The sequence below is a fragment of the Akebia trifoliata genome, chromosome 12 (assembly GCF_017979445.1).
Source record: "Akebia trifoliata isolate Shusen 1 chromosome 12, ASM1797944v1, whole genome shotgun sequence".
Classification (NCBI taxonomy): Eukaryota; Viridiplantae; Streptophyta; class Magnoliopsida; order Ranunculales; family Lardizabalaceae; genus Akebia; species Akebia trifoliata.
Genome location: NC_141386.1, coordinates 31311738 through 31326234, shown reverse-complemented (window position 1 = coordinate 31326234; position 14497 = coordinate 31311738). Strand labels below are relative to the sequence as shown.

The window sequence follows — 14497 nt, the reverse complement described above, 5'->3', positions numbered from 1 at the left end:
AAACAAAAAACAAAAAATTCCTAACCTGACGATGTCGTTGAGCTTTTGAGAGAGAGAAAGAGATTCCGACGCCGATTCATCTACCTTATGCTCGCCGGTCAGAGAAGATGGTGGTTATGTCATTATGGAACTCGCACAATAAAAAAAAAGAGGGTTTTAGTTTTATTTTGAGAGAGAGAGGGAGGAAATACCTACATTGATATTTGCCGGTCGGAGAAGAGAGTGGCAAGTGGGAGCTTGCACAGCCGAAACCCATTTGCTGGTTCTGTGTTACGGGTTGAGAAGATAAACATTTGAACTTTAGTTTCGTTGTGAAACTTGAATACACGAGAATACATATATATATATATATATATATATATATAGGGTCGGGTTAGTACGACCCCCTTTGCGACACACCATTTTGTCTTATATGGGCAAAAATGTTTGGAATGGGCTGATTTTTTGTGAGGATGATCTCTGTGATGAGGAGATCATCCTGGCAAAAAATCATCATATTCCAAAACTTCTAGACCGTCCGATTTTTGTGAAAAATTATAGACCGTCCAATTTTTGTAAATCAATTTTGATGGGATTAGAAGTTTTGGAATGGGATGATTTTTTGCCAGGATGATCCCCTCATCACAGAGATCATCCTCACAAAAAAGCAGCCCACTCCAAACATTTTTGCCCATATAAGACAAAAAGGTGTGTCGCAAAGGGGGTCGTAATGGGGGTCGTAATAACGCGACCCATATATATATATATATATATATATATAAGTTTTGCTATGCAACATGAATATGTAACACATGTCTTTATAATCGGAGCGGATATTATCGAATCGGATTTCGTAACATCTGAATTCGTATTCGAAATTCATTCGAATGTTAAAATAACATTCGAATCCGAATTCGATATCCGATTTTTCAAATTTGAATTCGAATTAGGATTCGGATTTCGACTATCCATTGACACTTTTATATCATGTCAACAACTGCACATCCCCATAAATATTGGGAGCTGTGTTCCCAGAGGAAAAGATATGTGATTCTAGCAGATGCCACGGGAGCATTAGAGGTCACGTCAGAAAATCACGACTCTCTCAATGTTATTAGAATAACAATTTTCTAATGCCTCCCTCTAACACACGCCCTCTGACGTGACATGTGCTAAAGTCATAGGCTCTTTCATCGGGATATACATATGCATTTATTTATGGGGGATGTACAATTGTGTATCTTGAGGGAAAAAACTTGTGGTTCTAGCGCATGGCACGTCCGGGGCGTCAAAAAATCATGACTCATGTTATTAAATTAATAGTTTAAAACATGACTCATCTAAAATCCAAAGGACATATTAACTCGTTTTTTAGTTGATACATCCAATATAGGTTTTGATCCTAAGTGGGTCTATTTGCACATTCTCACGATGAAATGCCATAATCCTTCAAATTCATCGTTTTCATTCAAAAATTGGATTTTTGATATTTCAATTGGGATTTGGAGACTATTTTCCATCAGAAAATATTTAAGAAAGAAGAAGAAGTCATTTTCAAAGATTTTTTTAAATATTTTAAAGATGTATATAAAAAATTAGGGGTTTTTTTCACTTTTTTTTCTTAGTTTTTTAATGAAAATCGATCAATAACGATTCTTTTGTGTTAAAATCATTTAAACAACTTGTTATTTCAAAATTTTAGTCGATTTTTTCATGTATATTAATCGGAAAAACTAAAAAATGGAAGGGTTTTACCAATGTCGAGTTCATCACTTTTTATTTAAAAAAGCAGTGAACTCGACTATAATTTAAAAAGCGTCGAGTTCGACATTAAAATTATGAACTCGAAAGTATGAGAGAAGCTATTAATCTCACGGATTCAAGCTATTAGCCTCATGAACTATTTTTAACTAAGACTCAGGATCCATGTCCCATTCCTATAAAATAGCTTAAGTGTCTACGTGGCACTCATTAGTTGATGTTTAGAACAACTTGGGCTCCTAATCTAGCTGTTCATGCAGCCCATTGTGTTTGAACTCCAATAAAAATGTATCAGGTAGACACGTAATTCTAGATCGCAACACTTTACCTAATTCAATTTTCCTCCTCAATGGCTTATCGGAAGCCCTTGTTGATTTTTATATTGGGATTCATACAAGGTTTGCAGGTTAAAGGGCAGAATCATAAAGTTGAAAGTGAGGGTTTAAAACCTTATAAATCTTCCATTTTCTAAGAATTTCCCCTATCACAAAACAATTTTTAACGTTTTAATCTCATATTTAATGTCTTGTAAAAGTCCTAAATTTTTCTAGGCAAAAATTCTCCAAAAGTCCTATCTTGTTGATCTTCAATGTCTTGTAAATATCCTTAACTTTTCTACCAAAAACTCTTTGAGGTCTAGTCGTTGAACGACACAATTTTAAGGTTGAAAATTTATGGTAAAAATCTATAGCTTGAGATTGGAGAAGGCTCGTTTGAGGGAGAAAATCAAGGATTTTCTGCCAGAGGATGAAGATGAAGACATTTAGGATATACTAAGCAAACTTCATCAATATCCTAAAAAAAAAAAAAAAAATGTAACCTAAGCCACAAGGGTGCTGGCAATGGTAGACTCGATGTACAAAAAAGAGAGATTTCATTACTACTTCAACACCACATATCCTAATCGACATAGTATTAGAAATTAACAGAAATTCATGATGGGAACAGTACAAGGTGTTAAATTTCAATGGCATCTTCAAGAGGAATCTGGCTCGTAAACACTCTTCTTGGAGAACTAGATACAACATATTATGATACATGATACATTATATCATTAATGTATATCATCTCGAAAGGTGATGTTGGAGAATAATATATATAGCAATATCAATTAACATATTCTATATTAGGAAATACTAATAAATTAAAATATTTATGTTTGGCTAATTTCCTTATCTTGGTTAATGTAATCCCTATAAATTTCTTATCATGGTTCCTGTAATATTAATCTTATAATTCTCAACAAAATCAATTTCTCTTCAACTCTAAGCTCCAAGATCCACAAGAAATGAAAAGGATTTGTAATGAGAATAAGAATTTATATAAATAATAAAAAATATAACAAGCTTTTCTCTTTAGTGGAACATTGGAGATGCTCTATGGGTCGTTCGACTCAAATGGACAACCACGTCAACAATCCAATACCAAAGCCTTCTATGTTTCTTCGAAAATTTAAAAAAAAAAAAAAATTCTTTTAAGTAAGATCCAAGGTTTTGAAAATGGACGGCTACTGAACTTTCACATAAATCTCAAAATTAAAATTGAAATTCAACGGTGAATAATAACTTCTTTTGGCAAAAAAATAAAATCAAAGTCGATAAATTTTTGTCCTCTACATCAGATCATGTTTTTGGATGCCACAAGGTAAGGCATTATTGAGGGTGAAATCCTTACGTAGTAAGGCTAGTTGGACTCTTCAAAGAAAGCATAATAATAATTGTCAAAAAGGAAACCACAACAATGATGAAGAAAGAATGAATCTAGTTACCTTCCCAAAAAACAAAATTACAATTAATCTAGGATTCAGGAAAAAAATTCTACAGATTTCATTCCTCAATCTTCTTCAATCTATATGCTTCATCATCAAAATTTCAACATCTTTATGATCAATTTTTTATTGCAATGCATTGATAACTTTGTTTAATTTATCAATCTATTACTATTATTTGATTTTGTAATCTTGAATGTTCATTTAACTGCTTAGCACTTAGGTTCCTGTTCTTTAACATCGAATTCCAGACAAAATTGATAGATGGACAATGGATCATGATTTTAAAACTCAACCGAGATCGAGATTACTCAGGAATTCATTTCGATCTTGGAGACTTAATTGTCCATCACATTGAATCATTTTTAAATCTCTTCTGTTTCATATTAAACCAGATTAATAAATGCTGGCACCATAATCTGATTACATTGTCATCTCATGCTGATGGAATCCCATTCAATGAGCAACTTTAAAGTTCATAACCAGACACCCCCTTTCTCTACTAATGAGAACAGGAGGTTGTCTGGCATAAACTTATAATAAAACATAAATCTATATCTTGAATCTTCATCAACCTTGAGTAATATACCCAAGCCAAAGTTTCCAATGATAAGCTTAATTTTTAAGGATTGTCAGAATCAATCACGACCGCTTTCATTTTTGACTCAAAATCTGTGATCGAACACCTTAAAAGTGTACAGGTTGTCTATTTGGCCATGTTTCTAACTTTTCAAAGTATTTGACAGGTACAACACCGTCGAAACCTTCAGTCAAGACCACCTTGTTGTCTGAAATGTATATCTTCATTCCCTCTAGAACAAGAACAAGAATAGGCATTAGTAGACATCAAGGTTTGAATATCGTTTCGGGGCCAAGATGCTAAAAAAAAACATGGGAACTCTACCTTCCAGAGCCTTTCTGATATCTAAGAAGATCAATATATTAGCATCCGGTCGCATACCTAGCAGAAGGATAAATTGGTTTTGTGTGAGAAGATAGTCAATGTTTTTTTTTTTTTTTTTTTTTATAGGTCTAACTGGTTAGCAAGTGAATTTGGGTTCAAAGGAGTTTGAACCAAGCATGTGAGAACGACACCTCACACGTCTTACTAACGACTTAGCTAAGTTGGCACTTCAACGCATTTATTTCTTTTGCAGATGAAAATAATTTAACGAAGTCCCACTTCAGGAGTTGAAGTGAACTTAAAGATATTGAAATTTCTGTTTATTAAACATCTAAATAATAATACAAAAGGAGTTGTCAAATTATAATATTTCTTACATTCAAATTAATGCTACTCGAAGCTATTTGAAAAAATAAATAGAAACCCATTTCTAGAATCCTCAAAAAGATCAGTGGCATGTGTGTCAGATAGCTAGTTAACTTATCCTACCCAAAAAAAAAAAATTTAAGATTCTTTTAAAGAATAATTTGCTTGCCTTGACAAAGAATTAGTTAGAAGGAAACAAAAAAACCCCAAGTAGCAGGGCTAATTAAAATGGGTCCCGTTCAACACCCTACGCTTTACCCTACATTTTACCCTATGTGTTTTGTCCTACATGGGTTAGAAGTTTTGGAATGGGCTGATTTTTGGTGAGGATGATCTCCTCGGTGAGGAGATCATCCTCACCAAAAATCAGCCCATTCCAAAACTTCTAAGCCCATAAAAAATAATCTACAAAAAATAGACGGTCCACGATTTTTCAACTTGTAAACATGGGGCTAGAAATTTTGGAATGGGCTGATTTTTGGTGAGGAGGATCTTCTAACAGTAAAGATCATCCTCACCAAAAATCAGCCCATTCCAAAACCTTCAACCCATGTAGGACAAAACACATTTGGTAAAGCGTAGGGTAAAGTGTAGGGCATTGAACATTTCCCAATTAAAATAAACTGTATTGGTGATCTTAGATATTTGGTTTAATGGTCAAAAAGAAGACAAGCCAATCATGCTGGATAAAAGGAATGCTTTTCAAGATGGAATCTTGAAAGAAGTCTAAATACCTATGAAAGTATGATCTTGACTGAAATTTGAGCTATAAACAGGGTAATGGTCATCTTATCTTTGAAAACAAGCATGTCATGCCATGTAATCATTTAAAAAACTGGGGAAAAAGATCTGAAACATTAAAAAAGGTAAATACACAAAAATGAAGAAAACATTGTAAATGTGTTTGTCCGCATTACCAAACGTGATCGTTTGTAATGAAATCAATATTCAAGAAAGGGATCATTCAAACTGTACCACTAATTACATATCCATCTGTCGGCAAGCCAATAGAGAAATGAACATGCAACCTTTTCATGCGTTTGAGGCCAGACTGCAAAATTGAGGCCAGATACCTTTTATAGGTTCCATGTACGCATACTGCATATTAAGTACAAATTAGATGTGAGCCAATCCATAAATCAAGTTATGATCTAAAAGAATAGACACAATACATCACAATAAAAGTTGAGAAAACAGATTTGGTGCTTTCAACATCTTTACCTGGAGCTTCTTCAGAGGAAAGGATTGGCCTTAATAATCTTTCAGATTCAATAGCCTGCAAAAAAAGGTGGAACACTAAACAAATTAACATTTATAAACAGAATATAACAAATAGTTGTAAAAAAAAAAAAAATTCAAATATTACCATTATAGAGTGTCCTTGGTTTGCACGTATTAACAACTCCCCATTTTCCTCCAAAAGGCTAAACCGCTGCTTAATGTCCTTCCTAACTGCCTGAAAAATGAACAGCTGACTTGGTTATTTTATCAACTCTCCACCAAATAAATATAATCCAGAAAAGAAGTATTCCCTTTTCACTCAAAAACAGCTTCATAGATACAAAAATTATGCTACATTGATATGCAATATTGTAATCATAAATAAAACCACCACGGGTTCTTCGAGCTGGCTTCCTTCAAGGGAGTGTTTGGTCACAAAGGCAATTTTGCAGCATAATTTCAGCAAGAACAGCAAGAATTTTATATTTTGGCAGGAACAATTTTAGAAGATGAACACCATCCTTGGCTACTGTACTCAAAACTTGGTTTCTAAAGAGGCTAAATTTTTTTTTAGCAAAGCCTTTACCTTGAAACCAAACATACTTTTTTTTTTGTTCGTTATGTAAAGTTGATTGTCAATAGGTCAGGTCTCAAAATCTTAGCCCAAAAACCCACCCATGTATGTCCAAGATCGGCTTGACCGCAAGTATTCTGTCCTATTTACATGTCGAACTCGCTCGCATGATTTACAACTGATAAAACTTCAAAGATGTAACTTTGCTATAGGGAGTCTTATCCTCCAAAACATGAGTAAATTTAAATTTTAATGAACAAGAATTAAAATAGAAGAATTAAAGAAATCCAACCCACCTCTCTAATATCATCAGTTGTGTGCAATCTTAAGGGAATGTTTGCCAAAGTGTTCATATTCAAATTCAATAAATCTTGCACCCTGACATATCCATCACTCCGCATATCCAAATTCAACTCAGACGCCATATGGCGCAGAATACACATCCTGAAAATTTTCATTAAAAATAAATAAATAAAATCAGCTATTTTCAATTCTATTACACAAAGTTACCAACACATTATCAATTCTATTGCACAAAGTTACCAACACACTCTAACCCAAACCTAAAAAATTCCTCCAAACAGGACCCTAAGTGTTGGAACATGTATATAATTTGCACGTAAAACAAAAGCAGATTCAAAAAATAAAATAATAAAACTTACAAGAGTTTACCAAGAGCGTCAATTTGATCTTTGGTATCTCCATTTCCAACTCCACCTCCTGATCGCTGTTGTTCATCTCTCATCTCCAAACCCTTACCTCTACCACCACTACCGAAAAATAAGATAACAGAAGAAAGAAATCGATTAGAGGATTAGGATTTTGAGAGGTAGCGACAGTTTACAGTTACCTTCGATGAGCAGAAGCAGAGAAGGAAGAGTAAGATGGGTGGTTCCTCTCCATTAAAACTAGTGCTCCAAAATCTGAATTTAGCTGTTTTAGTAATGTTAGGAGGACTAGTAGAAGTGTTTAAGAGTGAGAAGAGAACTTATAAACGCAGGAAAATGCCAAGTCCAATTGCGCTTTCGTAAGTCAATATCGATCGAATGTTTGGGACCTCGCATCTCACACCCTGACGTGAAAGTCTATGTCAACCATAGATAATTTTCCAAACTTGTGGAAAACAGGAAAAGTATCAATGTTCCCATACACTTTCACGTCAATGTGTGCGACTGCGATGTGAGGTCACTCCAGCACGACTCAATGGTGCAAGCAAAATACTAGTTGTTTTTAAAACTCGTCCGAGACCGTGATGACTCGGGAAGATGATCAATCAATATTAATAGTTCAAAACATTGACTCGTCCAAAATCCGAGTAATCTCCCGCATGTTTTGAAAATCTCGGCCAGTCGATCAATGATGTTTTAAGAAGAAGAAACCCTTACAGCAAGATAGAAGTCACGTTTTGACAAAACCATGGAGAATTCCTCCGGAGCCGACTGCCGAGAGAGAGAGAGAGAGAGAGTGATCATAAATTTCTCTATCCAAAAATTGGTATATTGACTCGTTTTTAGTGATTTGACTTGTTCAATCCGATCTGACTCGCCTAACTCGTCTGTTTGTCCGTCCGTCCGAAGATACGTTTTGGTCCTAGACTAATTGTGATTAATAATAGAGATGAGCCGTGTTTTACACGGTTACACTGATTACATACTACTTGACCTAGGTCTTCTGTTTTTTTAGACCTAAATGCCCTAACTTCTAGTTGTTTTTAAATAATTCAAATTCCACCTCAATAGGTCGTCAAAACACCTTGATTTCTATGTGAGTCGTGATGAATGCTCACAGTAAATGATAGGGGTGGCAATGGGCCGGGTTGAGGTAAGGAAATTATGAAAATTTATCAAATCCAAACTCAATTAATTTATAATTAAGTATATTTGACTCAATCCATATATAACCTATCTAATAAAACTCTAATCTTTATTGAAAAGAATAAATTTCATTTTCACCACTAAAAATAAAATATCATTATTAAAAATAAAATTACATAATCGTAAATTAAGTTCAATAGTGAAAGATAATTTTTTTTAAAAAAAAAATTTCTTTAAAATTTGTAGAATTTTGTCCTTTACAATCATATGACATCAGATCATGTTTTTAGATGACATAAGTTGATTTGATTATAAAACTTTTCTTACTAACTTAGTAACGAAAGTGTTTTTCAATACTATTATTATTGTCACTATTATTATTGGTTAAGCAACATGTATTTCATTATCACATGAGACATAATAATCTTACTTGGTAAGATCTTAAATCTTGTTGAGAGTAATTTTGTCAATATTAAGAATTAAACACTACATAGCTCTTTATTTTAATGGAAATATATATATATATATATATATATATATATATATGAGTCCCGTTCACCATCCTACACTTTACCCAACGTGTTTTGTCCTACATGGATTAGAAGTTTTGAAATAGGTTGATTTTTGGTGTGGATGATCTCTATGGTGAGGAGATAATTTATTAAGAAAAGTCTTTTTTATTTCTAAACTATAAAGGTTTATCGTTAATTAATTTAAAAATATATTAAAACACTATTTATATTTTTTAGAATTTTATAAAAAATGTATTATGAAAAAATTCTAAAAAAAAAAAGTAATTTAAATTGTTGATATATTTAAAATTACACTACAGAATAACTAAACGTGTCTAAACGGGTTAGACGGGTTGATGCTTAGAACCCAAATCCAACCCATTTAATAATCATGTTATACAGGTTAATACTATTATGACCCAAACCCACTAATTACGTGTTGTGTCGTGGATCGTGTTGAGATTGCCATCCCTTATAAATCATATGCGGTCTATACATGGCTGATGTGGCAGCACACAACCATAGATCATTTTCTTTGTATGATTTATCATATGCATCATCATTATTCTTTTTATTGAGTCATGATTTTCTGATGCCCCTCTAACACATACCCCCTCACATGACATAAGTTAGAACCATAGATTTTTTCCCTTGAGATATACAACTGTACATCCCCTATAAATATGTGTAGTTTTGTATAATAGCTTGGATGGGACATTTTATAAATTTTTTCTTTCTTAATGTCGCTCGCTGCTAAGAAACTCACAAGCCATTTTATTTAGTGTCAAGTTCACAATTTTTATTGTCGAACTCACCACCTCCACCATTTACTATCGAATTCACAACTTCTTGTTGACTGTCGAACTCAACAATATAAGTACAACCAAGGTCACCACTTCTAAACTAGGACTGTCAACAGATGCTTATCGATTCGGATACAATAATATCTAAAATCAAATCCAAAACTTTTATCTAATATCCAAATTCAAATTTGAATACGATGGATGTTCTAAAACTCTAGCCGAATTCGAATCCGATAGAATTCGAATAATTTGTATATAAAAAAATAAATATTTTCCTTATCCAACTGATTTTTCACTATTTAAAAAAAAAAACTTATTATATATATTATATAATTTATATAATAAATAAAATAAAATATATTATATTATTAATCAAATAAAATAATATATATATATATATATATCATATATTATTTTAAATCAGATATTATCAGATTAAAAATGTAAACATCCAAATCCGCAACCGTTCGAATAAATAAAACTATCCAGATTCAAATCCGATATCCAAAATTTTCAAATAATATTCAATTTTTCGAATTCGAATTGGATTCAAATTTTCGTCCCCTGGGTAAAACTCACCCATTTTCAAAAAAATTTCAACTAAAATACATGGAGAGATCGATTAAAAATTTGAGATAACTTATTTAGATGATTTCAACCCAAAAGAATCATTCTTTTTCAATTTTCATCCAAAAACTGAAAAGAGGAATATTTTTTTTTGAAAAATCTTAATTTTTTTACATATATCGTCAAAATATTTAAAAAAACCTTTAAAATTGACTTCTTTCTAAAGAAATGAAATCTCTAAAACTCGATAGAAAAAGTCAAAAATTCAATTTTTGAATAAAAACAATGAGTTCAATAAGTTAAGGCATTCAATCATGAGACATGTGAGAGATGAGATCCAAGAGCCATTTAAAAAGAAAATATTTACTACATGTCGTGCAAAGCTACCATCAAGTAAGGGATTATTTAGAAAGAAACCCTTCCACAAGGGTCCTTTCAAGTAATTTTCCTCTATTTTATTATGAAAGGGTTCCGGACCTATAGGCCCGACAAGCAATAGGCGCTGATAACTAATAATCTTATATAGATTAAAATAAAACAATTGAATCCATTTTTTCAAAATAAAATAATAAAAAAAAGTAATTAGTTTCAGAACATCAAAAGGTTTTTTTCCATTTCCACTTGAGACGAACAAATGAACACTTTTAAGTCATTCATTTAACTAACCCTCAAACACAAATGTGAGTGCTCATGGGTGAAATACTAAGCAAACTTCCGCTGCGCCCGAAGACAGTAGCATCTATTTCACCCCAAACTTCAATATCCCAACAAATAAAAATGTAACCTAAGCCACAAGGGTGCTGGCAGTGGTAGACTCGCTGCACAAAAAAGAGAGAGATCATTACTACTTCAACACCACGTATCCCAATCGACATAGTATTAGAAAATAGCAGAAATTCATGATGGGTATGGTACAAGGTGTTAAATTTCAAAATGCCATCTTGAAAAGGAATCTGGCTCGTTAACACTCTAAAGCTCCAAGGTCCACAAGAAGTGAAAAGGATACTTAAAAGAATAAGAAATGATATAAATAGTAAAACTTATAACAAGCTTTTTCTTTTTAGTGGAACAAATTGAAAGAAGCTGATATCATTAGGTACACAGAAAGTAAGCATTTGTTATGATTTTGCGAGCATTTTGGAAAGGACACCTTTTAGGGTCTAATTATAGACTCTGAAGGTGGTCCAAACAAATATGATAGAACAGAATAAGCTAACACAATAGCACTAACTAAACGTATTTGCATGTAATAGGAAAATTGTAACATGTATTATATGTTATGTGCTAGAGGCATGCCAAAATCACATGCAACATACAAACAAACACAAGAAGAAAATACATATTAAATTAGGAAGCAACTACCTACACATCACAAATTATCAACCAAAATGAAAGATTTTCTACCAGCATACAACACGTGACACTATTGTTCTTAATTGTATTGTTTAGAATTCTCTTAAGTCAAGACACACCAGTTTGATTGTTCCATTTTTGGTCTTATAGCTTCTTGAAGAGTTTTTTAATTACTTTATTAGATTTTTTTATTTATAAAATAGATTGAGGACATTTGCACAGAATCTTAGAAGAATCAATTGGAGATGCGTGGTGTCTGTCCCTCAAGTCATGCAATCATTTTAAATTGATAAACATTATGGAAAATAGTATTTACATAAAAAAAAAAGTTTGCAATACAATTTCTTTAAGATCTATTTTTTTATTTTTTATAGTTTAGGATTCTAATAACGTACAATATTTATAAATCAATTTTCAATGTACAATTTAAGAGTAATTTTTGAGATTTATAACTCCGCCATACCGACCATGTGTGTTGCTTAGACCGACTATAACATGCCATTTGATTCTCAAATGCACACAACATCGTGAATCTACATAGAAGATGGAAGGCACAGCGGCACAGCCGCACAGCATAACTCATTGAGGTGTGGATTTGGTTTCTATAAGATTATACAATAAGGAGCCCCAGATATGAGATTATTCCTCCTGGTTAGTTTAAATGTCAGTTTGACATATTCACTTGTTAGTCTCACTAAAATGATTCCCCAATGTGTGTGTTGTTTTCATACTAGAAGTATCGTTACAATATTTGTGTATCATGGAGTACTAAAATAACAAATTGAAGCACAGAAATTTTCACATTTATGAACAATTACGGAAACAACTAACAAACTAAACAGGAAATAAGGAACTTTAGCGGACTCACTACTTCCAGACAGGAGGAAGGCGCTTTGTCCTCTTATAATAGCGGGCGAGCCGATGAATCCTGCTCTCAACGAGAATCAACCTAAACTTCGAATCCTTATCCTTCCTGTTCCTCTCCAGATGCTTTCTGATAGCAACAGCCTTCTTAATCAGATGATACAGATCCTCTGGAATTTCTGGAGCAAGCCCTAGTGATAGAAAAACAATTAAAGATCAAAAACTAGTTTTTTCTTTTTTAATAAAAATTTAGAAACTCAAATCAAAGATAAATAAACACACACCATGACCCTTGAGAATACGCAAAATCTTGCTTCCAGTAACACTCTTGACCTGAGCGATACCATGAGAATCACGAAGTATGACACCAATCTGAGATGGGGTTAAGCCCTTTTTTGCAAACTTGCAGATGTTCTCCTCGACCTAAAAGACCAGAACCAAAGAGAGTAATTAATTGATGTTAGGGTTTAAGTACACGATGGAACATCGGAATAGAGATCGAATTTGAGATGATTATAGGTTAGGGTTCTCTCACATCTTGATATGAGATCTTGAGCCAACTAGGTGGAGTTCTCTTGTATGGCAAAGCCGAAGAGGAAATTCCCTTACTGTAAAGGAAGAAATACAGAGAAACAGCGTATTAGAGACAGAAATAGAACGAATGGAGACGAAACCCCATTAAATCAGGAAATCAAGAACAAGATTCTATATATAGAAAGTACCCTCTTGAGTGCATACGACCCATGTTGATCTGTGATGAACTCCTCTCTCTCTCTCTTCTTCTCTAACTCCAAATCCTTGTAGAAGCTCTTGCAGAAACCCTAGGTCAGTGAACCAATTAGGATTTATAGTGTATTCTAATTCGCCAAACTACCCTTATAAAATCTGTCTTTTATTGAAATTCCTTTCGAGTCCTTTAGTAACAATTTTTTAATTGGGACCGACTAGTTGCACTCCATCACTTAAAAATTCCCCTTTGCGTTTCATTTGGATGATTACACTCCAAAAATAATTTAAAAAATGTTGCACTCCTTTTATAAAATAAAAAAAAAATTTGTTCCTTCTCAATTATATCCAAAAAAATTATTGCTAGTTCAATCATTTTTGCAAGAAATATTTTTTTCATTTCGGAACCATATTTACAAAATCATGTTTTCTTGAAATACACAAGTTCAGATTAAATTCTAAGTAAAGATTAGGAAATTAGCGCCTTAATTAGATTGGAGTCAAAGAGAATACAAACAAAATCAATCACAAAACACGATCAAAATAGAGCACGAGCAAAGAATACAAAGCTACAAGTTAAAATAAAGTTTAAACCTTACAATATTAAGTATCGGAGTGCAAGCAATAAGTTAAAATATAGGTTATAAAATAAAATAAAGGGGTTTTTAAGGATGATGTGCAACCAATTGATAGTGGTGTGCAACTAGTTGGTCCCTAGTAATTTTATCATTTTCTAAGGTGTAAAGTTAAATTGAAAATGGGCGGGTTCGAGCTGGGCTTGGTTGAGTCCAAACCCAGCCCTAAAGTAGCGCTGCCTCTGTCTTGACTAGCCTTATTCCATTGTTGGGCCTAAGTCGACTACGCCTTCGCCCAGCTAATGTGTTCAGGCTATATAAAATTACTAACATTCAAAAAAATTAATGAAAAAATATAATTTCCAATATTGTTTTTTTTTACGTGCTTGACAATTAACCAACCGAATTTGAAATTAATGTCATATTAACCTATAAAGCTAATAGATGAAAATTAAATTGTAATTAAACAATATGTTTTACTTTTACTTATCTAATGAAATATTGTACGAAGAGTTCTATAAGATTTAATTAAAATCATTGAGCCCAATTCCACCTTTATGGGCTCACTATGAAGGCCCTAATCCTTATTGGCTTGGGAAGGTTGGGCCGGGGTAGCAGGCCTAAAACTCAATTGACACCCCTATTGTCAATCATACCCAGTAATCAGCCAACACCACGTTTCCTTCTCTGTAGTAGAAATCTATGTTATT

At 33.0% G+C, this 14497-nt stretch overlaps 2 protein-coding genes across 3 annotated transcripts; both read right to left on the bottom strand.

Annotated features, from left to right (window-relative positions):
• Positions 1-3850: 3850 nt before the first annotated feature.
• Positions 3851-8332, bottom strand: LOC147389510 (uncharacterized). 2 transcript variants are annotated; one of them, XM_086419911.1, is made up of 8 exons: positions 7424-8332; positions 7236-7343; positions 6870-7017; positions 6145-6234; positions 6000-6054; positions 5754-5876; positions 4413-4469; positions 3851-4320 (listed from the first exon to the last, which is right to left on the bottom strand). In XM_086419911.1, exons 1-8 carry the CDS (start codon positions 7474-7476, stop codon positions 4196-4198), a joined length of 759 nt encoding a protein of 252 aa, XP_086276037.1. In that variant the 5' UTR covers positions 7477-8332; the 3' UTR covers positions 3851-4195. The 2 variants fall into 2 exon arrangements, with proteins under 2 accessions (XP_086276037.1, XP_086276038.1); XM_086419912.1 differs by having other exon boundaries at positions 7236-7334.
• Positions 8333-10767: 2435 nt separating this feature from the next.
• Positions 10768-13357, bottom strand: LOC147389509 (small ribosomal subunit protein uS15-like). Its single transcript, XM_086419427.1, has 5 exons — positions 13209-13357; positions 13022-13094; positions 12771-12909; positions 12491-12677; positions 10768-11087 (listed from the first exon to the last, which is right to left on the bottom strand). The coding sequence occupies exons 1-5, from the start codon at positions 13229-13231 to the stop codon at positions 11054-11056; spliced, it is 456 nt and encodes a 151-aa protein (XP_086275553.1). The 5' UTR covers positions 13232-13357; the 3' UTR covers positions 10768-11053.
• Positions 13358-14497: the final 1140 nt, after the last annotated feature.